Source organism: Stomoxys calcitrans, chromosome 2 (genome assembly GCF_963082655.1).
Source record: "Stomoxys calcitrans chromosome 2, idStoCalc2.1, whole genome shotgun sequence".
NCBI classification, from domain to species: domain Eukaryota; kingdom Metazoa; phylum Arthropoda; class Insecta; order Diptera; family Muscidae; genus Stomoxys; species Stomoxys calcitrans.
In genome coordinates, this window is record NC_081553.1 from 144,897,851 (window position 1) to 144,920,814 (window position 22,964).

The 22,964-nt window shown below is 41.8% G+C and overlaps 1 protein-coding gene across 8 annotated transcripts in view; it reads right to left on the reverse strand.

The window, feature by feature from the left end:
* Window positions 1–22,964, reverse strand: part of LOC106093597 (protein claret segregational) — a 61,823-nt gene that overhangs the window by 11,754 nt on the left and 27,105 nt on the right. For 7 of the 8 annotated variants that reach the window (XM_013260678.2, XM_059362788.1, XM_059362791.1 and 4 more), the window contains 2 exons: window positions 4,284–4,688; window positions 3,538–4,220 (listed from right to left, as the gene is read on the reverse strand). In XM_013260678.2, the coding sequence (XP_013116132.2) occupies window positions 3,538–4,220; window positions 4,284–4,494 (894 nt within the window). In that variant the 5' untranslated portion in view covers window positions 4,495–4,688. Of the gene's footprint in view, window positions 1–3,537; window positions 4,221–4,283; window positions 4,689–5,789; window positions 5,965–22,964 lie in introns of all 8 variants that reach the window. The other variant, XM_059362789.1, reaches the window with a different exon arrangement.

Sequence of the window (22,964 nt, forward strand, 5' to 3'; positions counted from 1 at the left end):
CCATGGATGACATTCGTAACTTCGCCCACGGTAAATTGTGATGGCTGTCCATCGGTTCGGAGACCACGGACACGGCGAATGGCTTTCCTCCTTGCCCTGTCACTCTCGGGATGCACAATAGATTGACGGTTGAACAACCTGGCGCATCTCTTCGGATCAGTCACGGTTACGTCACAAAAAGTGACTGAGGCCCTGTCATCCCGTCTACCGGGGTTTGAGAGTAAGTTAACTGTAGACCACAGCTTGCCTAAACCGGTGGCTATGTTACATTGCTCCAAGTGTTCCAGCCACAAATTCCGCTTATGATTTGTATACTCTCTGAAGCCAGCCCAATCGACCTTTTTCTAATTGATAAACGTCCGGCGCTCAGAGGTTATGAAGTTGGATGGTCGGTCGATGGTGAGAATTATAGGGAGGTAGTCTGACCCTAAAGGGATAACGGCTTGCCAGGATACTTCACTTAGAAGATCAATGGAAATGTCTGGCGAGATGCTGCATCTTTTCGTAATCCTCGTGGGGGCATCCTCATTGACCGTGCAAAACGTGGAGCCTTCAGTCTGCTCTGTACCCACTCCATGCACCGGTTACACCTCACCGACACCGACCGATGATGGAAGCGGTTCTGGCAAACCGAACAGAATAGGGTCCAGGGTTCTTTTGTATCCCGGCACGGACGAGAAGAGTGCTGAGAAGGCACTCCGAGATGTGCCTCTCCCATGACGAAAAAAAGACGAATGTACCCTGAGGCGGCATCCCTTGCCGATGAAGGATTCCATCGGGTCAATCCGGTGCGAACAACCGGCTGTTGTTGTGTTCTATCTTTCGTCTGCTTCATTCTGTTGAGTGTCAAGATCCCGGAACTTTGCGACTAAGATGGGGAACATCCTGAGGGAACTGGGTCTGAGTCGAGTAGGTCTGGATGGGCAATTAAACAGGTGACGTGTATCGTGCGGTCTCTGGTTACAATCGGGACATACATCTTGCACGTCGGCATCAATCCTTGCTCTGTAGGAGTTGAGCTGCTGCGGCAGCATCTGCCGGAACGTAATTGAGCCAGAACTACTCTGGTTTGCCGGGGGAGACAAATTTCTTCGGGTGCAATGGGAGGCGGTCGTTCCAAGGACGACATTCACCCGGTAGCTATTTATCGCATTTGCTACCATGTCTGCATGAATGTTTTCTAGACTCGCTTGATATAGAGGTTCTCTCTTGTAGCTTTGAACTTCGCACTCTAGATCAGGTTGATCTTCCTTAAAGCTTCTGGGCGGTGGATATCTATCCAAAACAAGATGATTTGAATGGTCTCAGCGATAACAGCCTAAAAGGTATTGCATGTAGTTAGACAGCATGTAGTTATGTCTTCGCACTGGTAGGATCTTTGTCTCCTGATGGAGGTGGTCCACATGAGAACTGAGGAGACAGCCCGTCGCAGTTCGGAGGTCGGCATTCTGACAGATCTGAATATTATTCCACTGCGTGTCATAAGAGCTGACGAGACCGCACTGACCGGCCAATTGCTGGCCTGACAGACCGGACAATTGCTTTGTACGTGGTCAACAAGGTTTTTTTGTCTGCAGCCCAAGTTGTTATTTTTGTAGCAGTGTGTTGTACACCGAGTCGGAGGGACGTGTTGGCGATGTCCTCAAATAGTTTGGCATGGCTGACCAAACCTATCGAATGCCTTCGATAGGTCCAGTGTCAGGAGGTCCGTCCTATCACATGGCCTGGGCTGATTGAAGCCATGTGTTGATGTGCTATGCAGTCTTCGAAATTCATGTTGATGCTCGGCGAAAGAAAATTCGCCTACGAGGCTAGGGAAGAGTAATGCCTCAAGCTTTTGCTACTGGTGACAGAAGGAAGATCAGTCTGTACGACTCCGCCCAACTCGGTTCCTTTCCAGGCTTCAGTAGAGGAATCACTCTGCCCATCTTCCAGACATCGGGAACTATTAGAGTGTTCAAAGACACGTTGAGGACAAAAGTATAGTACTCAACTCCAGTTAAATCCAGATTCTTCAGCATCAGTGTAGAGATTCCGTCGGGGATTTGGCGCCACGGTTGACATTCGTAACTTCGCTCGGAGACCACGGATATGGCGAATGCCTCTCCTCCTTGCCCTGTCACTCTCGGGATGCATAATAAATTGACGGTTGAACAACCTGGCGCATCTCTTTCGGATCGGTCACGGTTACGTCGCCAAAAATGACTGACGTCCTGTCATCCCGTCTACCGGGGTTCGAGAGTGACTTAACAGTAGACCAGTTTGCCTAAACCGGTGCCTACGTTACATTGCTTCAAGTGTTCCAGGCACAAATTCCGCCTATGTTCTTTGACAACCTGTTTATATTCAGATTCAGCTCGCAAATTCTGGGGTTCGTGGACCGGCTGGTATAAAGCGAGTGGCTGATGCGTTAAAGATGTCTCGAAATTTTCTCTCGGCAACTAGTACATCCGAGGGGGGTTGCAGTTCACTAAAGCGGCGATTGGTGTACTCTCTGAAGCCAGCCTAATTGTCCTTCTTCTAATTGATAAACGTCCGGCGCTCAGAGGTTATGAAGTCGAGTGGTCGGTCGATGGTGAGAATTAAAGGGAGGTGGTCTGACCCCAAAGAGACGACGGCTTGCCAGGACTGGTCATTCGGGAGATCAGGGGATGCAATGGAAATGTCTGACCGCTACACCTCCTCGTAATCTTTATCTCCTTGATCGCTGCGACCAATGTGTTCTTTCGACTCGTAAAATCCACAATCTCGTCGATCTCGCCTCGGAGACGGTTGCAATTCAGTTGCAAAAATGATACACTTCCCGGTACTGGCCTGGCAATATTGGGACTGGGATGCTGCCGTTGCGTATATTGCCGCACGGGAGAGTTCGGAGGGGCCTCATAGTCCAATGACGAGGACGCAGAAGGCGACGACGACGACGCTTGTGACCCACTGCCGTCTATGTTCGCAGATCACCTTGTAACATATAAATACAGCCTTTGAATAGATCGAGTCAGTAAAAGTGCGTCCGAAGATTAATAAAGATAATACAAAGTGGAGGGTATTAACTCATGTTGTAAACTATAACTTTGAGATGGTCAGCAATTTTCTCTAATCGCCGCAACCGAAACGAATTTATGAAAAATGTCACCACTCTACTGACGAAAATTACACTATATAATACACCGATCCTACATTTCTGTTATATGGTTCCGAGAAATGGGTACTTGTGAAAGCATGCGAGTATATTCTTCGTAAAATTTATGGACCAGTCTGCATTGATGAAGAATTCGACGTCGTATGAACCACGAGGTGTATGACGACCTTGGCATAGTTAAACGTGTTAAAATACAACAATTTTTTGGCTAGATAATGTCGTCAAGCAATTTCTCATTGCTTTTTGTAACAAAACAAAAAAAACACAAATTTTCTTTATGGCGGAGTTAACAGAAATAGTGAAATTAAACAGATCGTTAAAAAGATTTGCTATAATAGACCAATAAATTTGTAAAAATAAAAAAGACAATGTATTTCTGTTTTGTATTAACTACTTACGTGGTAGGTTTTCCTCAATTCTTCAAATTTTGCTGTAGTTTTACTTAAGTCTTCTGCTATGGAATCATATTTTTGCTGTTGCAATTTGGTTTGTTTGCTTAGGCATTCAATTTTAGATTGACAATTTTGTAGTTCTTCTGTTGTTAATTTTAATTGGCTTTTCGTGTCTTCCAATTGTTCAGGTAAATTTTCAAGTCTGTTAAGTTGTTCACTTTTTTCTTCCAATCTTTCCTTGACAATTTTATGTTTTTCTAATAAATCGTTGAATCTCGCCTTGAAATCATAAGGCGGGATGCGTTTGGTTTGTGGTTTCACAGTACTTGTTGTTGCAGCAGTAGCACCACTGCCAGAATTTGTTTTTACTAAATTTTTTTGCGTTGGCATTGTTGACTTCCCTCCAGTAGCTTGCTTTGCTGGATTGGTCGAGAACGGTCGCTTCACTGTCCCGACGCCAGTGCAGTTTGTAGCAGATGTACCTATACGAGGAGGTTTGTTTGTGATAGATGCGCTAGCAAACGCGTTGGAAATTGTTCTAGCCGCTTTTGCTGGTATAGGAGCTAAAGTTGGTTCTGTCCTTTTAATTGGTCGCATGTCACGAATATCGCAAGCAGATCGACTACGTCGAATTTTTAAGCGTGATGCAGTGCTACCTAAACCCAAAGAGTCAGGAGATGCTGCACGCGCTAAAAAAATCAGCAAAAACATAAACAAAATTTTACAATACAATATTTGAATATGAAATTTACCTCTTCGAGAAGTACAGTCGTAAGATTGAAAGTTTGTTAAATCCTTAGACAGAGGTTGAAAACCATTCAGCGATTGTAAACTATCACAAATCATTTGAGACTTATTCGATAACCCCGTACCAAAATTTGGTTTTATTCGTTCAAACGGAAGTGTTGGCTTCATTGCAGTCGGCCTTTTAAGTGCCGATGGTTTTGGTAATTTCGATTCCATCTTTTCCGTAAGTTTATCCTCTATTCACATTTATTATAATATGTAATATATTAAATTTAATCTCTTGATGTTTTTCTCAAAACAATGTACAAATGCCCGCCGTTAATTCGAATAACCGATTTTTTTCAATTGACGCTTGCTTTCAGATACCAAAGCCGACGCAAAAAAGGGGACACCGGCAGAATAATCTAAAACTAAATAACAAAAGCGACGTTCAGATCAATGTATTATTTGTACAATAAACAGTAAGTTCAAGTATGCACCTCAAGCGAAATTTTCGGTAGCAAACACATGTGACAAAAATATATGCATTTGTTTTGCCAAATTTTTTTGCACAAAATACGCATTTGTCAAAATTAGTTGTTATTTTATAGAAACAATTCTAGTACGCGCCGCAAAAAATGTCCGAAGCTAAGGTTTTTCTTGCAATGAAACATTCAAGGTTGGTAGTATATACTAATACTTCAAGGTTGGTAGTATATTCGTTTTTAAGGCTGGTTCTACCTTTTTTTGGCGGAAAATTTCGGAGGTTTGACAAGGTTACCACATTTTTTCGGGTTTCTTTGGCCAAAATGTTGCCATTTATATGTAACAAATTTTATGTTACACACAAATGTGAGTGTATGGATTTTACCATGCCATAATTACCATGTAGTGTATAGTTAACAGCTGAGTAAAATTTTTTCTCACGACATAATTACCAGGTAGTGTACCGCAAACGGTTGAATAAAAACTTTTCTCGCAAAGTGCACTATCTGCCAACGAGTTTTGGTTGTGTGTGTGTTTTAGTTAAGAACCATTACACACACAAACAAAGAAAAATGGCGCGAACTAGTAACACACAAAATCAGAGTTGCACTAATCACTGATTTTGACAGATAGTGCACTCAATATTTTGTTGTTGGGCAATTAACACTACCTGTAGTGTAATGAATAATCTTGGTACCAGCTAAAAACATCATTCTCATATAAAACTGAATATGCGCCTCTAGCTAAATTTTCGGTTGCAGCCACTGAAGAATTGTTATGTAGAATACAAGATGGCAACAAACATCGATTAATAATTTTGGCGGAATTTTAATCAGTTTTGACTAATAAAGTTCATATGTGCTGTAACAAATCGTTTTTATTTGCAAATAACCTTATTTCATGTTGCATTAAGCTATTGAAACATAAATTTTCATTCGTAGTTGTAAGAAAAAATTCACCAATGCCAATTATGTTACACTGTTACGCAAAGACAATTTCGTTTTGAGCCAGATACCTGCAAGCATGACATAATAACTGTAGTGTACCGTAAACAGCTGAGTACAATTTTTCTTGCGATCTTGCGGTTGTGTGTGTAGCATAGTTTGTGAAGACCCGCTTCTTCACAGACACTATTTCTTCTGGCCCAATGTTAACTTTATATCCGGCTGTGCTCAGGGCAAATGGAGGGTGTTCTTACCAGAAGGAATTGGTCTAGATCGTCTACAAAATAAATATATTTTTTATTTTCTTAGGTAGCATTTATATGCGGTAAACGACGGAACCGTGACTAACTACTTTGTAAAGAAAAAATTGAAACGAAGAACATGATGTTATTTGTCTTCTTTAAGTCGAATAACCCTCGCAACCACGCCGACTTACTAAATTAATTTGTCTGCCCATTTGCTTTCATCTTAAACCTTTAATTTCATGTATGATTAAAAGTGATTTTAATTTAAATTTTCGTAATGAACATATAATTACATACAAAAATATATAAACATAATGTTTTTGCAAAGTTGTGTATGAAATCTCTAATAAAAAAATATTTATATATTAAAACTGAATTATAATATAGATAATTATACTCTGTTAGGGTATTGTTGACCTGGTTTAAAATTCTTGTAATTTTGTTGTATTGTATCGGCTATAGGTCCATTAAAACACAAATATTTAAGGTTTTTTTCTTTTATTTTTCTCCAATATTTCGGTAGACTCCGTCTACCATTTTCAAGGCTAGTTGTATTTAAATAAAAAAACAGAAAAACACAAATTTTAGTAAAAACGAATCACACAATAAAAACAGAAAAACAATAATTTTTAAGAAACTTTAATTCCTATTACATTTAATGAGTTGTTACACGAACTATTGTCTGTTGGCAACTAAATGTTCTCTTCTGCTGTGCTTGTTGACTGTGTGGCGGTATACCTTCGCGCAGCTTTCTATATCTTTCTTGAAATTCATTCTCTCGTCAGGCGGTAAGTCGATGATATGCAACATCTCGAGAGTGAATCTTCGTCTGTAATTATTCTCTTGAGCTAAGATGTCCACATCGTTGAGGTTTGGCTTATGACCAGTCAATGCACAGTGGGCTGCTAGTGCAGTTTTCTGCTCGATTGGTCTATTATTGGCTTTTTGGTCAGATTTATGTGCAGATAACCTAGTTTTCAATTTCGTCATGGTAGTGCCAATATATGCCATCGGGCATATATTGGACTTGTCGCCGTTACATCTAATTTTATATACCACGTTTGATTTTTCCTCATTTTTAATTTTACATTTTGTCTTGCTGAATAATTCATTCACAGTTTTGCCTGTTTTTAATGCGAGATGGTATTTGTCCTTGTCGTATAGATTTGATTTGCCAAATCTTTCGGAGAATCCTTGTATGTATGTTAGCGATTTATAAATTTTTCCTTTTGTAGGCTGCTCTCCGTCTATGATTTTTCCAAGACGTTCCTTGGCCTTGCCTAATAGTGAATTAATTGTCCAATTAGGGAAGTCGTTGGCTCTAAGAATTGCCTTTATTTTCCTCTCATTGTCAGGATGAAAGTCTGGATCACTAATGCTAAATACTCTTCTTATAAAATTCGTTGCTGTGTTTGTTATTACTCTCTTGTGGTGTTTAGAGTAAAAATTGATTAATCTTCCGGAAGCCGTCGATTTTTGATACCAATCTATTTTTAGCTGGTTGCCATGTCTATAAACTACCGAGTCCAAATAAGGTAGTTTGCCATCATATTCTTCTTCCTTCGTAAATTGGATGTAGTTGTTGAAGGAGTTCAGAGTCTTCAGCGTCTCTGCCACGTCTGATTTCTTCAAAATCGCGAAAATGTCGTCTACATATTTTGTCAATATCTTAGGTTTTCTTATTTTGTCAAATGTGTTATTGAGAAGTTCCTCCATTACGATGTCAGCAATAATGGGTGAAGCGGGTGATCCCATTGGCATTCCTCTAAGCTGTTCATACAACTTGTCATCGTATTTAAAATATCTGCTGTCCTTAATGCAGAATGTTAGAATTTCCTTGAAAATTTCCCTTGGAATATTGGTATATTTTTCAATCTCGTCCCATTTATTCTCAATTGTCTGGAGTGCTAAATTTATTGGAATACTTGGGAACAAGGACACCACGTCAAAAGATACTAAAACTTCGTCATTTTCTATGGTCATGTTCTTTATCTTAGCTTTAAAGTCCACTGCGTCTTTCACATTATATTTGGAATCCTTGGTGATATTTTTCAAAATATTCACTATGTACCTACATAGATGATAGGACGGCGCGTTTATTGATGAACATATTGGTCTCAACGGTGTACCTTCTTTATGGATCTTTGGGAGTCCATATATTCGAGGGGCCAATGCGGTCTTGCTGGTCAATTTATTCTTCTCCTGGATGCTGATAAGATTCAAGTTGTGAAGTTTATCCACCAATTTGTTGTTCCTTGTCTGTAGCCTAGATGTTGGGTCAATCTTTAAGCGCCTATACATACACATATCGTGTATTATTGCCTTCATTTTTTGCTCGTAGTCATCTTTGTACAAAGCCACTGTCTTTCCTCCCTTGTCTGCCGTTAAAATTAATAAATCCTCATTCTCCTTTAAATATTTTCTCGTTTGAGACACTGTGTCCACCACATATTTGTCTCTCATGCTCATCTTTGACTTTCGTAAGTGATCGTCTATCAATGTTGTAAGCTTGGTTCTTCCCATCTCCTGTTCCTCTCTATTCTCTATAGTTTGTACACACTCCTCTCCCTCTGCAATGACTTGCAAGAGTGGAAAGTTCTTGTTGGTGTGTGGGAGAGCGTGTTTCGGACCTAAAGAGAGAATCCATTGTACGTTCGTTGGTATCTCTCGCTCTGTTTTATTCACAAACCACACGTCGTTGCGTCTAATGTTGAGGGCCTTGTCTTGTCGTTGTGTGAGTGCCTGTAGTTTCTTTATGTGTGTTGTCTTGCTCTTGCTAACATTGCCCTTGTAGAGAGTAAGCTCACTGTCGAGGTATTGTAGGAAATCATCTTGAGTCAGTAGTTCTCCTAGCTTAGTCTTTGTATTCTCTACTTTCTCTTTAAAAGAGTGGATTTGCTTGTGTTTGTATTGTATTAGAAGTTTTAATACTTTCGTGTGAAAGTTGTGAATGTACCTGTGTAATGTTTTCTCAATATTTGGCGGGATTTTCTTGGTTTTGTGTGTTTGGAAGATGTTGTTTGTAGTGTGCGGCCTAATGTGCGACCCTAGCGACATCTGTTGGCGGATAGAAGACCGCCAGCGCCATCTGATGGTTTTAATTCGCCTCTGTCAACGAAAGAGACAGCCAGCTGACACCAATTGACAATTATGGCTACCACCATATGTTTTGTTGGTGCCCGCTGGAAGTCAAATTTGATGATGGAGGCGAATCCAAGCCAAGCCGGCCGGTGACCCAAGGAAGCTTTTTTTTTCGATTGGGACTTGGCAGCGTACGGAGGTGGAGTGATCAACAAGAAAAATACGTAAAAGAAAAGACCAGAAATAAATTTGGTAAATGTGTTTTATTTAAATTCATATGAATGTGAAAAAAACGGATTTAAACAAAATAAAAAGGACAGTTTTTTTAAAAAAAAAAAAAAAAGAAATAGAAAATTTGAAATGCCTGAAAAGTGAAGAGACGATACATAAAGAGCCAATTGAAATGGTAACGTAAAAAAAAAGAGAAGAAAAACTTTGTCAAAAATCTGAAATGAAATGAACGTTAAATACCTGAAGAAAGGAATATATTAAAAACCTGAAAAGAAATAGAAATTAAAATTAAAATAAACAAGTGGACATTTCAAAACTAAAAGTCAAAAACATAAAAATCAAAATCCACGCCTCCTCCACCTCCACTGCCGCACAAAGAAGAAGGCTTCCATCACCAACCGCTGCATCAACAACCGCCACATCGGCTACCGACACCCTGGTCACCGCCACACTGGTCACCGCCACATCCGCAACGCACACCATCCACCAGCGAGGGATCCAGACGCTGTTGCATTCCCCAGCGTTCCTAAGGTACTCTTTTTAGTTTCTCCAGACTAGCAAACCAAACTGCTTTACTGACGTTCGACCCTTGGACTGCTTTATTTTTGTTTAAAAAAGGGTTTTTTTTGTATTAAAGTATACAATCGAAATAGATTAGGTAGGGGCAACATTAGTGCTTTTTTTTTACTCACCCGTTGTTTGGGTTACAGGCTATAACCAAACATGAGCTCATGGTTAGGTTAGGTAGCAACGCAGTTAAAGGACATTTTCGTCCTCCAATCAGCCGATGTTGGTCCTACGGTGCTAAAAGGGTAGCACAACAAAAAAAAAGACCCTGAAAGAAACATAGAATACTTTTTTAGACAAGAAAAACAGACTGCGACAAATACACTTAAAACTTGACAATACTCACCGAAAACCAGACGGACGGACCGACGAGAACTTGAAGAGACCTTATTGGCCGCAGAGGCCAGCATCAAGGCCGCAGTACCGTTTTGGCGATTCTTGGTCATCCATCTAGAGCTGACGAGGCGACCGACCCATTCTTCTGAAAATAGAGAAAAATTTCAAGATTGTTAATATTGTCTTTGTGAATGGCAATGTGTAGAAGCAGTGTTAACGTTTGCCTTCAAAATCTAATATATGTCATGTTTGCTTGAAAACGATTCTTTATATTCTAAATCTTGTTTTTTTTGTAATTGAATTTTGCCTTTTTGATTATTTGTTTTTTTTTACATTATTTACCATGTGAATATTCTTTTACTTACTCAATAAAATACTGAAATCTGTACAAGAATGATTATCAAAAATACTTGCCTTGGTGATTTCTAAAGGATGATGGAAGGCTAAAGCATCGGAATATGGGGTAAGTGACCGAGCAGCGGCAAAGATAGACAGGTGATGGATTACGGGGTACCCTTAATATTACAGGACGAGGGGTGCCATGGTTGGGGTGGGCAAAGTCCTGAGGCGCCATGAAGGATTTTAGGCGCCAGGCAATTCCACAGCCGTAATGTCCTCCAGTTCGTTCCAGTGGGTGTTTTGTTAATGTTCTATTGTCGTCCGTTTCGTACCACCGACAGCTGGTTGTTTATTTTGTTTTTTTTGTCACCTTGCCAGAGGGTTGGATTGGCAAAGAACCGCGCCCCAAAGACTGAGCCAAAAGCCGGTGCTCGAATGCCAGCGACCAGCGCCCGCCAGTCCGACTCCTCACTCCAACGGCAACGTGGACCCTTGGGTACACGACAAAAAAATGGCGCCCGCAACATGGGGCCCGAGCAATCGGGTTGACCGTTTCAATTGTGTGGCTGTTAATATTTGTGTTTGTGGTTTTCTTCTATGTTTTGCGTAAGTCCCGACAGCAGTTTGATTATAAGACAAGCTAGTCGAGTGCGACGTCTAAGCTTGAAAAGGCACTGATACTTTGTATTAACAGAGTGTCGTCCAAAGCCTCCATGGGAAGTAAGTCTGGTGTCGAAGTGGCTGTGAGTCCAGATGAGCCATGCGACTTCCTCGGGAGACAATGGTAGACACTTTCCACCTTCTTCCACAATAGTTTTAAAGCCAATAGCCCAAATTATGACTTTCTGCCTGTCCGTCCGATTCCGAATAAATTTAAATCCTAGCTCCTGTGAGTCCTACATGGTAAAGACTTGCAAAGCTTTATGTAGTCGCCATGGAGCACAGTCCGAAGGCAGCAGTCACGATCCCAATTACCAATCAACAGCAATGGACAATATAGACACCTGAAAATTTCAAGAATGATTAATTTTTGGAGAAATTGATTGTTTTGAGTGTATAGCCATTACCTGTTATGTGTGGAATTGCCAATTTTTATCAACTGTTTATGAAGCCGCAGCTGTAAGTCACTAACCCCATCCGTGATAACATATTTTGGATACGAACCTAGAAGGATATAATAGAAGTTAGTTCTTTATTTTTTGAGTTTTTGGGGTATTATATTTTGAATTTGCATCATTGGATTTTTAGTTTTTAAATGGTAGTCACTAGAGCGAATAGTTATTCCATTGAACCTTCTGTTCCGAACAGCCTTCAAATGGAAACGACAACTACGTCAACAACTACAACTACACAGGCTACAGCCAGCACAACAACAACAAGCGTAGCCAACGCAATGATGGTCACTTCAGCCGTTTCAAGCCCAGCTGTGTCAGTAACACAGGTGTCAGACACATTGAATTCGACGCCAACTACGCCAGAGTTCAGCAGCCTGACAGCCCGAAATATAAACCTGGAGAGGCAAGAGGCGGTAAGGCAAAACCAAGAGGCCAGGCGTGAGACGCATGCAGACGAGCATTTGCAGCACGTTATTGATTCCGCGATTGGTGTAGGCCAAATGGAGATGATTCGTCTGCTCGACGAGAAATTAAGATTATTGGTGCCACAACTGGTACAGCAGAGCATGGCCAACTTAAACAGTGCAGCTAATCGGAATACGTTGCCAAGCCCAGTTCAAGCACGTGCAGAAGCGCAGGTTATCCAGCAAGCCCAGGATTTGCCTAGAGCCCAGCCCGGAGCTAGTGACCACCAGCAACCGCTTAACTACATGGGTTCGAATCAGCAACAGCCAGCGCCACATGCTTATGCACCTCCGTCCCAAGGATGGTCGCAACCCCAATATCAAATGGCATCAAGTAATGCTTACTTGCCGCATGAGCAACCGCTCGACCGATCGAGGCCACTAACGCAAACGATGGGGGTAGGATTACCTCCGTCGCAGCCGGCATATGGGTACCAGGCGCAGGCAGCACAGTCACCTGCAGCTACATACCGGAGTGCAGCGAGAAAGTTCGATGTCGAGAAATGGAGGCTAAAATTTGATGGCACTTCGAAGACGATTGGGGCTGAAGATTTCATGTTCAGACTGGAGCAGTTAAGGGCCGATTACCAATGCGATTGGGAAGAGATTCTGGTGAAGTTTCCCCAGTTCCTAGAGGGGCCAGCAGAGGACTGGTACTGGATGCAGCGCAGACTAGACCACATTCGAAGCTTCCCAGAACTCAAAGAAGCTTTCTTAGCCCAATTCAGAAAATTTGAGAGCGATTTCGATATCCAGCGTAAAATGATGGACCGTCGACAGGGTGCCCATGAGTCTTTCGAAGAGTTCTGCAACGCCATGCTGCGCTTGCGCCACCAGCAGAGAAAGCCCATGGATGAGCAAGTAATGGTGGAGATGATGAAAAGCAACCTAAAGCCACCTATGGCCGCCTTAGTGTTCCCCATACGTATGTATGGCCTGCAACATTTCCGCGAGGAATGCAGGAAAGCAGAGTTGCTGCTAAGTAACCAAAGGCAAGCGGCACAAGCGCACAGGCAACAATTCGCACCGCGGGTAAACGAGCTGGAATTTGAGGAACCACCCGAAGAGCTGGAAGTTGAAGCCATCAGTCGACAAGCAAACTACGTGTGCTGGAACTGTAAGCAAAAAGGGCATAGCTTTATGGACTGCCCCTCCACGACCCGAAATCTGTTCTGCTATGGGTGTGGCATGGAGAACGTAGTCAAGCCGAATTGTACCAGATGTAGGGGAAACCGATATGCGGGCACGATGAAGGGGGAGACGCGCCCGAACAACATGAACCCCCAAAAGGAACCCAAAAACTAGGCGAGGAACAGACAGGTTCTACCAAAATAACTATTTTAAGTAATAATAGCATTAAGGGTGGTGGTGAGAATATTGAATTGAATATTAGACTTAAGGAAATTAGGCCATGGCATATCAGAATGCAGGAATATAACGAAGCTCGAGAGAGGATATTTGCTGAAGAAGTTCAGCTTGAAAGGAAAAAGATTGTAGAAAAGGTGACACGTATAGATAAAGCTAGAGAACGTTATAGGCGAAGGAAAGCTCTCAGGCAAGAAATTGCTTCAGCCACTTTGTACGAGGGCGAAGATACAAGGCTCTATATGCGCGTAAAGATTGCAGGAGAGGAAGTAGAAGGTTTATTGGACAGCGGTGCCACCGTTACATGTCTAGGGAAAGGGTGCTTGGAGTTGGTGGAGAAAATAGGGCTGCCCATATTTCCATATAGATCTGTCATTATGACCGCCGATGAGACTCCGCACGCGATTGTGGGGCGCATAAGGGCAAAGATAAAAGTGAAAAAGTCTGAAGAGGAAGTTACATTCTTTTTAATACCAACTTTGGGTAAAGCGTTATACCTTGGTGTTGACTTCATGAAGAAGTTTAAACTAGTAGCCACCATTGAGAGCTTAAGCTTGGAGGAAGAAGAAGACAAGCCGAAAGACCCATCGCAACACTGCTTGAGGAGTGAAGAGAAGCTACGCCTAGACGAGGTCATCTCTATGTTTCCGTCATTTGAGGTGAGGGGCCTGGGGAAGACACTATTGGAGGAACACAGTATCGATACCGCAGAGGCTGAACCCGTCAAACAGAGGCATTATCCCGTATCTCCTGCCGTTCAGCAACTGATGTATTCGGAGCTGGATAGGATGATTGCCATGGGAGTCATTGAGCAGAGTCAAAGCCCGTGGAACAACCCGGTTACCTTGGTGCGCAAGGGCGCTAAAAACCGATTGTGCCTCGATGCGAGGAAGCTCAATGCCCTCACGGTAAAAGATGCCTACCCACTTCCGAATATTGAAGGCCTGCTGAGTAGGCTGGGAGACACGCATTTTATCTCGAGTGTGGATCTGAAAGATGCGTTCTGGCAGATCCCTCTCGAGATAAAAAGCCGGGAGAAGACGGCGTTCACCGTGCCGGGAAGACCCTTGTACCATTTCACAGTCATGCCTTTTGGGCTGTGTAATGCGGCCCAAAGGTTATGTCGATTAATGGACAAGGTCATCCCAGGGCATCTGCGGGAGCGAGTGTTCGTCTACTTGGACGACTTACTCATAGTGTCACCCGATTTCAGGACCCATTTGGAGCTGTTGGCGCAAGTGGCGAAAGCCTTGACGAATGCCGGACTTACAATCAACGTTGCCAAATCGAAATTTTGCTTTCGGGAGCTCAGATATTTGGGCTACATTGTCGGGGAAGGAAAATTGAAGCCAGACCCCGAGAAAGTGTCCGCCATACTGGAGTGTGACTACCCCAAAACTGTGAGGCAGGTCAGGAGATTCACTGGCATGACCGGATGGTATCGCCGATTCATCCCGGACTATGCGACAATAGCAGCACCGATATTCCAAACGCTCAAAAAGAGTAAGACTTTTGCGTTCGGTGAGGAAGCCAGGGTGGCCTTCCGGAAATTGAAGGACGCACTCACCCAAAGTCCCGTTTTACGACATCCTGATTTTGCCAAGCCGTTTTTCGTCCAGTGTGACGCATCGGATGTGGGAATTGGGGGAGTTCTCTTTCAGAAGGACGAAGATGGAGGCGAGCACCCGATTGCCTTCATGTCCCAGAAATTAACACCGGCGCAAAAGAATTACTCTGTGACCGAGCGTGAGTGTCTGGCTGTGGTGATGGCCATAAAGAAGTTCCGACCCTACATTGAGCTAATGCCATTTACTGTGATTACGGACCACTCTTCGTTGAAGTGGCTAATGTCCAACAGAGAGCTCGGTGGGAGATTGGCTAGATGGAGCTTGTTGCTCCAGGGTCACAACTTCGGCATAGAACACCGCAAAGGAAGCCAGAACGTGGTGCCAGACACTCTATCGCGATTGGATTTGGAGGAGCTATGCGAAGAATTTGCCAGCCTTGTGGATCTCGACGCAGACGAGTTCAAAGATGACGAGTATTTGGACAAAATAAAAACTATCTCCGACAACGGAGAATCATTGCCAGACCTGATGGTTAAGGACGGCCTCATCTACAAAAGGACAATCCCTGTGACTGTGGACATGCCATGCGAGGATTATGTTTGGAAGCTATGGGTTCCATCACGGTTGACGACAAACACCATAGCAAAGGCACATGAACCGACTACGGCGGCACATGGAGGTTTCCATAGAACTCTGAAAAGGTTACGAGAGCTGTACTACTGGCCAAACATGAGTGCACAGGTCCGTGATTTCATAAAGAGGTGTGAGATCTGTAAAGGGGCTAAGCCCAATTATCAAAATATGCAACAGCCTATGGGACCAGAGTACAAAATAGACAAACCTTTTCAGAAGATTTATGTAGACTTCCTAGGGCCGTACGTCCGGTCGAAGGCCGGTAATTCATACATTTTTATAGTCCTTGATCACGTCACTAAATTCGTGCTGTTGAAGCCCATGTCCAAGGCCACCTCGAGAAACGTAATTAAGTTTTTGACCGGTGAGGTGTTTCACAAATTTGGAGTTCCAGAAATTGTCATGTCGGACAATGGAAAACAGTTCGTGGGGAAAGATTTTTCCAACTTCTTAGACGTGCATGGAGTAATTCATTATAAGACTGGACTGTACTCGCCGCAGGCGAACGCATCCGAAAGGGTAAACCAGTCGGTTTTGGCGGCTATTAGGTCTTATTTGGATGGCGACCAGAGGGAATGGGACCAAAACCTATCAGCTATAGAGTGTGCTTTGCGTTCATCTGTGCACTCGTCAATTGGAATGACGCCTTATTTCGCGCTTTTTGGCACGAATATGGTGACACATGGAAGTGTCTATCGCTTGGCTAAGCAATTGTCTTCAATGAGGGACCCAGAATTTAACGCTTTGCCCAAAGCTACTCATTTGGAGTTAGTCAGAGAAGAAATTCGAAAGAATCTCGAAAAAAGTTACAAAGAGCGGTCTACAAAATACAATACCCGCGCGCGAGAGGTAAAATTTTATCCAGGCCAGGAAGTATTTCATCGCAACCATCAACTTAGCGATTTTGGGAAAAACATAAATGCCAAGCTTTGCCAGAAGTATTTGAAGTGCAGGATTGTGCGGGCAATAGGCCGTAGTCTATACGAAATCGAAAACCTAAACGGCAAACCGATAGGGGTCTATCACGCAAGAGACTTGAAACAATAATGGCAACGACACATTTTCACACTCTAACACTCACAAATGGTCAAGGGGTTCCTTCTGAGCCACATGTAAAAAAGAGTGAAATTCTTTGGCCAATAGAGGCAAATTTTCGGTTGACAGCTCACACAAGCATTAAATCACTCACCTGAAATTCCATTTCCGTAGCTGGGAGTTTCCAATATTAAGCCATGGTCTAATGTAGGTTTAGTTAGTTTTAGTTGTACCCTATGGGGAAATAGGTTAAGATATGATAGATATGAATTGAATTACATACTCACCTGTGATAGATAGCAGAGGAATTAAGTCCCAGGGATCTCTATAGCAGTAAGGAACAAGCGGTAGAACAGCCGTCGTCTTGTGGTAAACTGTAGCATAAGATGACCTAAATGAATTAGAAGAGAATTTAGATTTGAATTGTATTTTATGATTTATACTTAACTTAAGTGGTGATCGTTGCAGAGGTCCGAATGATTTTTGCCTCGTGCCCATATTATACCTCAGGTTCATCTCGAATGGTGGGTGTGTGTGTGTGTTCAAGGCGGTAGTGGGCAAATATACAAGTGTGCGTATATTTCCAAGCCATGGGCTTACATCCTTGGGCGAGTGCACAAATTGTGCAATGGGGTGTATATTTGCAATTTTTGATTTAGGGTGGCGCTGTAAAAGGGTGTTAATACTTACCATGGACTTACCCGTATGGTCCAGGTGAGGTTGTTGGAGTGGACTCGTGGTCTTACGCTCTCGCGAGTGCTGAACCGCCAAGAGGGGTCCCGTGGTGTGATGTGCGCAAGATTACGCGCTGATTCGTGCTACTTCTCTCTGCCAACCTCTGGGGTGCCTCGACCGCCGGAGAGCTCGCTGTCAACCTCGCAATGGGTGACCCGTCTTTCTATCACTATGGCATCTTGGACATGGAACGCGAGTTGCGGCGGAAGGCGTTTTGTCCGGACGAGAGATTGTCATCTCTCGATGCCGGCCCCAGGAGATCACTCAACCACGGTAGAGCCTCTTGACGACCTCGGTGTATGTCGGGTCGACCCGTCTTTCTATCGCTATGGCATCTTGGACATGGGGCGAGGGATGCCGTGGTGAGTGATGAGAGGCGGCTAGGAGAAGTCATAGAGGATACACCAAGGTGCACCATCTATTTGATACTTACCAGTTCGTTTATCTTGGGCACACCACAGCGTTAGACCACAAATGGCATGGCTCATGCTCTCAAGCGAGGCAGCCGTTGCGAGTTCGCAGGTCCATGACGTGGGTTTCCTGGAAAGATAGACAAGAAGAAAAGATCAAATTAGTTATGAAAGTGGTTTGTTTTGTTTGAAGGATTTTTTTTGGATAAATTTCTTTTTCACTTTAGTGTTTTTTAAGATTTTCTGATATTTTAAAATTCCCTCCTATTGGCCCTGATTTTTTTGTTTTTCGAATAGAACACGCAATTTTATTTTAGTTTTTCATAAGTTTTTTTTGCTTGTTTTTTTTGCCAGCTTAAGGAAAAGACAAAAACTTTTTTGTTCTGCATTTCTATTTAAAATTTTGTTTTCGGCTATATTAATATCGCTCCGTTTTCAGAGAAATTTATTTTTCTTTGTTCCGTTTTCCTTATTTTTATTATTATTTCTTTTCTTTTTTTTTTCAAATTTTCACACAAAATTCTTAATTTTTTTTTGTTTTTTTCATTTTCTTGGCAGAATTTGGTTTTTTCACATTTTTCGTGCATTTTTGTAATTTTCCTCATTGAGTTATTTTCCATAATTTCCCTTCTTATTAATTTTCTTTTGGTAACTTTGCCGAACTAAGTTCACTTTTGAGTTTTTATATCAAGACCATTTTCTTTTGTGTAGAACCATGACACTTTAAATTCAATCACAATAACGTCACTTCACCTTTTTCGTTATGGCCACCGAAAATTTTTGAGGACATTTGGTTTGAAAGTCATTGAGTCACTTCTTAGTACCCCCACCACCATTCATGAATTGAGTGGCTTACACACAATGGCAGGGGTACCGTACGATCATGTGATTTCATTATAACACACGCACTCATATTCATGGAATCACGCACACTGTCACATAATGAACCGTTTCTTTTACCACGTTGGTTGGAGTTTTTTTAAATTGTGGTTAGGATTCTTTTTTTATTTCACCATTCGAACCGCAATTATTTTCACTTTACCTTTTTTTTAAATTTTTTTTTCCGATTTGCAAGGCGTTTCATTTGGAATATTGTTTTTTCACCATTTCATTCATGAAATCAGATATACGCCGACGCCGGTGATTGTGTTTGCCGGTTTGTTTCTTTCAATCACACACACAGGGCTCAGAGCACATTTAATTATTTTTGCATTGTTTTTTTTTATATTTTCACTACCACTGGCGACAAGGGGCATGTGGCATTGATGATTTCTTTTCATTTTATTTATTTTGTGGGCCAGTACGTTGTAAAAGGCGTAGTTTTTGTTTTTTTACTTTGCCATTCATTGGCACACACACACAAACACTTTGGCCCGCCGGTCACAATTTTCTTGTTATTTATTTCTATAATGTTGGGCACGCACTTCGGGACACTGAACAATCATTTTTTTTTATTACTAGCTTTTGATTTAACACATTTTTTTTTACAATACTTACCTTTTTTTTTTGCTTTGTTGGTGAAAATTATTTCCCGCGTCGTCCGTCTGCTGCAATTGCTTCCAATTAATTTGATGAAGGTATATCCGTAAGGTATAAAAATGGTTAACTCAAGGTATACTAGTTGAGGAAGACTTACACATTATTAATGGGACCTACACACAGTGAGATAGGTTTGGCGTAAGGAGCATATACACTTTATGGCATGGAATACACTGAGAGAAATTGTTATTTTTCTCCCTCCCATCCTTTAACAGTGATGTTCAAAGGATGGTTTGGTTTGTAGTGTGCGGCCTAATGTGCGACCCTAGCGACATCTGTTGGCGGATAGAAGACCGCCAGCGCCATCTGATGGTTTTAATTCGCCTCTGTCAACGAAAGAGACAGCCAGCTGACACCAATTGACAATTATGGCTACCACCATATGTTTTGTTGGTGCCCGCTGGAAGTCAAATTTGATGATGGAGGCGAATCCAAGCCAAGCCGGCCGGTGACCCAAGGAAGCTTTTTTTTTTCGATTGGGACTTGGCAGCGTACGGAGGTGGAGTGATCAACAAGAAAAATACGTAAAAGAAAAGACCAGAAATAAATTTGGTAAATGTGTTTTATTTAAATTCATATGAATGTGAAAAAAACGGATTTAAACAAAATAAAAAGGACAGTTTTTTTAAAAAAAAAAAAAAAAGAAATAGAAAATTTGAAATGCCTGAAAAGTGAAGAGACGATACATAAAGAGCCAATTGAAATGGTAACGTAAAAAAAAAGAGAAGAAAAACTTTGTCAAAAATCTGAAATGAAATGAACGTTAAATACCTGAAGAAAGGAATATATTAAAAACCTGAAAAGAAATAGAAATTAAAATTAAAATAAACAAGTGGACATTTCAAAACTAAAAGTCAAAAACATAAAAATCAAAATCCACGCCTCCTCCACCTCCACTGCCGCACAAAGAAGAAGGCTTCCATCACCAACCGCTGCATCAACAACCGCCACATCGGCTACCGACACCCTGGTCACCGCCACACTGGTCACCGCCACATCCGCAACGCACACCATCCACCAGCGAGGGATCCAGACGCTGTTGCATTCCCCAGCGTTCCTAAGGTACTCTTTTTAGTTTCTCCAGACTAGCAAACCAAACTGCTTTACTGACGTTCGACCCTTGGACTGCTTTATTTTTGTTTAAAAAAGGGTTTTTTTTGTATTAAAGTATACAATCGAAATAGATTAGGTAGGGGCAACATTAGTGCTTTTTTTTTACTCACCCGTTGTTTGGGTTACAGGCTATAACCAAACATGAGCTCATGGTTAGGTTAGGTAGCAACGCAGTTAAAGGACATTTTCGTCCTCCAATCAGCCGATGTTGGTCCTACGGTGCTAAAAGGGTAGCACAACAAAAAAAAAGACCCTGAAAGAAACATAGAATACTTTTTTAGACAAGAAAAACAGACTGCGACAAATACACTTAAAACTTGACAATACTCACCGAAAACCAGACGGACGGACCGACGAGAACTTGAAGAGACCTTATTGGCCGCAGAGGCCAGCATCAAGGCCGCAGTACCGTTTTGGCGATTCTTGGTCATCCATCTAGAGCTGACGAGGCGACCGACCCATTCTTCTGAAAATAGAGAAAAATTTCAAGATTGTTAATATTGTCTTTGTGAATGGCAATGTGTAGAAGCAGTGTTAACGTTTGCCTTCAAAATCTAATATATGTCATGTTTGCTTGAAAACGATTCTTTATATTCTAAATCTTGTTTTTTTTGTAATTGAATTTTGCCTTTTTGATTATTTGTTTTTTTTTACATTATTTACCATGTGAATATTCTTTTACTTACTCAATAAAATACTGAAATCTGTACAAGAATGATTATCAAAAATACTTGCCTTGGTGATTTCTAAAGGATGATGGAAGGCTAAAGCATCGGAATATGGGGTAAGTGACCGAGCAGCGGCAAAGATAGACAGGTGATGGATTACGGGGTACCCTTAATATTACAGGACGAGGGGTGCCATGGTTGGGGTGGGCAAAGTCCTGAGGCGCCATGAAGGATTTTAGGCGCCAGGCAATTCCACAGCCGTAATGTCCTCCAGTTCGTTCCAGTGGGTGTTTTGTTAATGTTCTATTGTCGTCCGTTTCGTACCACCGACAGCTGGTTGTTTATTTTGTTTTTTTTGTCACCTTGCCAGAGGGTTGGATTGGCAAAGAACCGCGCCCCAAAGACTGAGCCAAAAGCCGGTGCTCGAATGCCAGCGACCAGCGCCCGCCAGTCCGACTCCTCACTCCAACGGCAACGTGGACCCTTGGGTACACGACATGTTAGTGTGTTTGGTTGCATTGATTATGAAGTTTGGTATGATGCCTGTTCTCTTACATTTTATTAAAAATGTTACAGATGTTTTGAGCTTGGCTATTTGTTTTTGGTGTTTCGAATATTGCTGGGCCGTTCTGTATGTGTGCTCATTGTACTTTTGTTTGATGTTTTTGTATATTGTCATCTTATTTGTTTTTATATTACGGCGTGCCTCCCGTTGATGTATACTCTGTTAGGGTATTGTTGACCTGGTTTAAAATTCTTGTAATTTTGTTGTATTGTATCGGCTATAGGTCCATTAAAACACAAATATTTAAGGTTTTTTTCTTTTATTTTTCTCCAATATTTCGGTAGACTCCGTCTACCATTTTCAAGGCTAGTTGTATTTAAATAAAAAAACAGAAAAACACAAATTTTAGTAAAAACGAATCACACAATAAAAACAGAAAAACAATAATTTTTAAGAAACTTTAATTCCTATTACATTTAATGAGTTGTTACACGAACTATTGTCTGTTGGCAACTAAATGTTCTCTTCTGCTGTGCTTGTTGACTGTGTGGCGGTATACCTTCGCGCAGCTTTCTATATCTTTCTTGAAATTCATTCTCTCGTCAGGCGGTAAGTCGATGATATGCAACATCTCGAGAGTGAATCTTCGTCTGTAATTATTCTCTTGAGCTAAGATGTCCACATCGTTGAGGTTTGGCTTATGACCAGTCAATGCACAGTGGGCTGCTAGTGCAGTTTTCTGCTCGATTGGTCTATTATTGGCTTTTTGGTCAGATTTATGTGCAGATAACATTCTGCATTAAGGACAGCAGATATTTTAAATACGATGACAAGTTGTATGAACAGCTTAGAGGAATGCCAATGGGATCACCCGCTTCACCCATTATTGCTGACATCGTAATGGAGGAACTTCTCAATAACACATTTGACAAAATAAGAAAACCTAAGATATTGACAAAATATGTAGACGACATTTTCGCGATTTTGAAGAAATCAGACGTGGCAGAGACGCTGAAGACTCTGAACTCCTTCAACAACTACATCCAATTTACGAAGGAAGAAGAATATGATGGCAAACTACCTTATTTGGACTCGGTAGTTTATAGACATGGCAACCAGCTAAAAATAGATTGGTATCAAAAATCGACGGCTTCCGGAAGATTAATCAATTTTTACTCTAAACACCACAAGAGAGTAATAACAAACACAGCAACGAATTTTATAAGAAGAGTATTTAGCATTAGTGATCCAGACTTTCATCCTGACAATGAGAGGAAAATAAAGGCAATTCTTAGAGCCAACGACTTCCCTAATTGGACAATTAATTC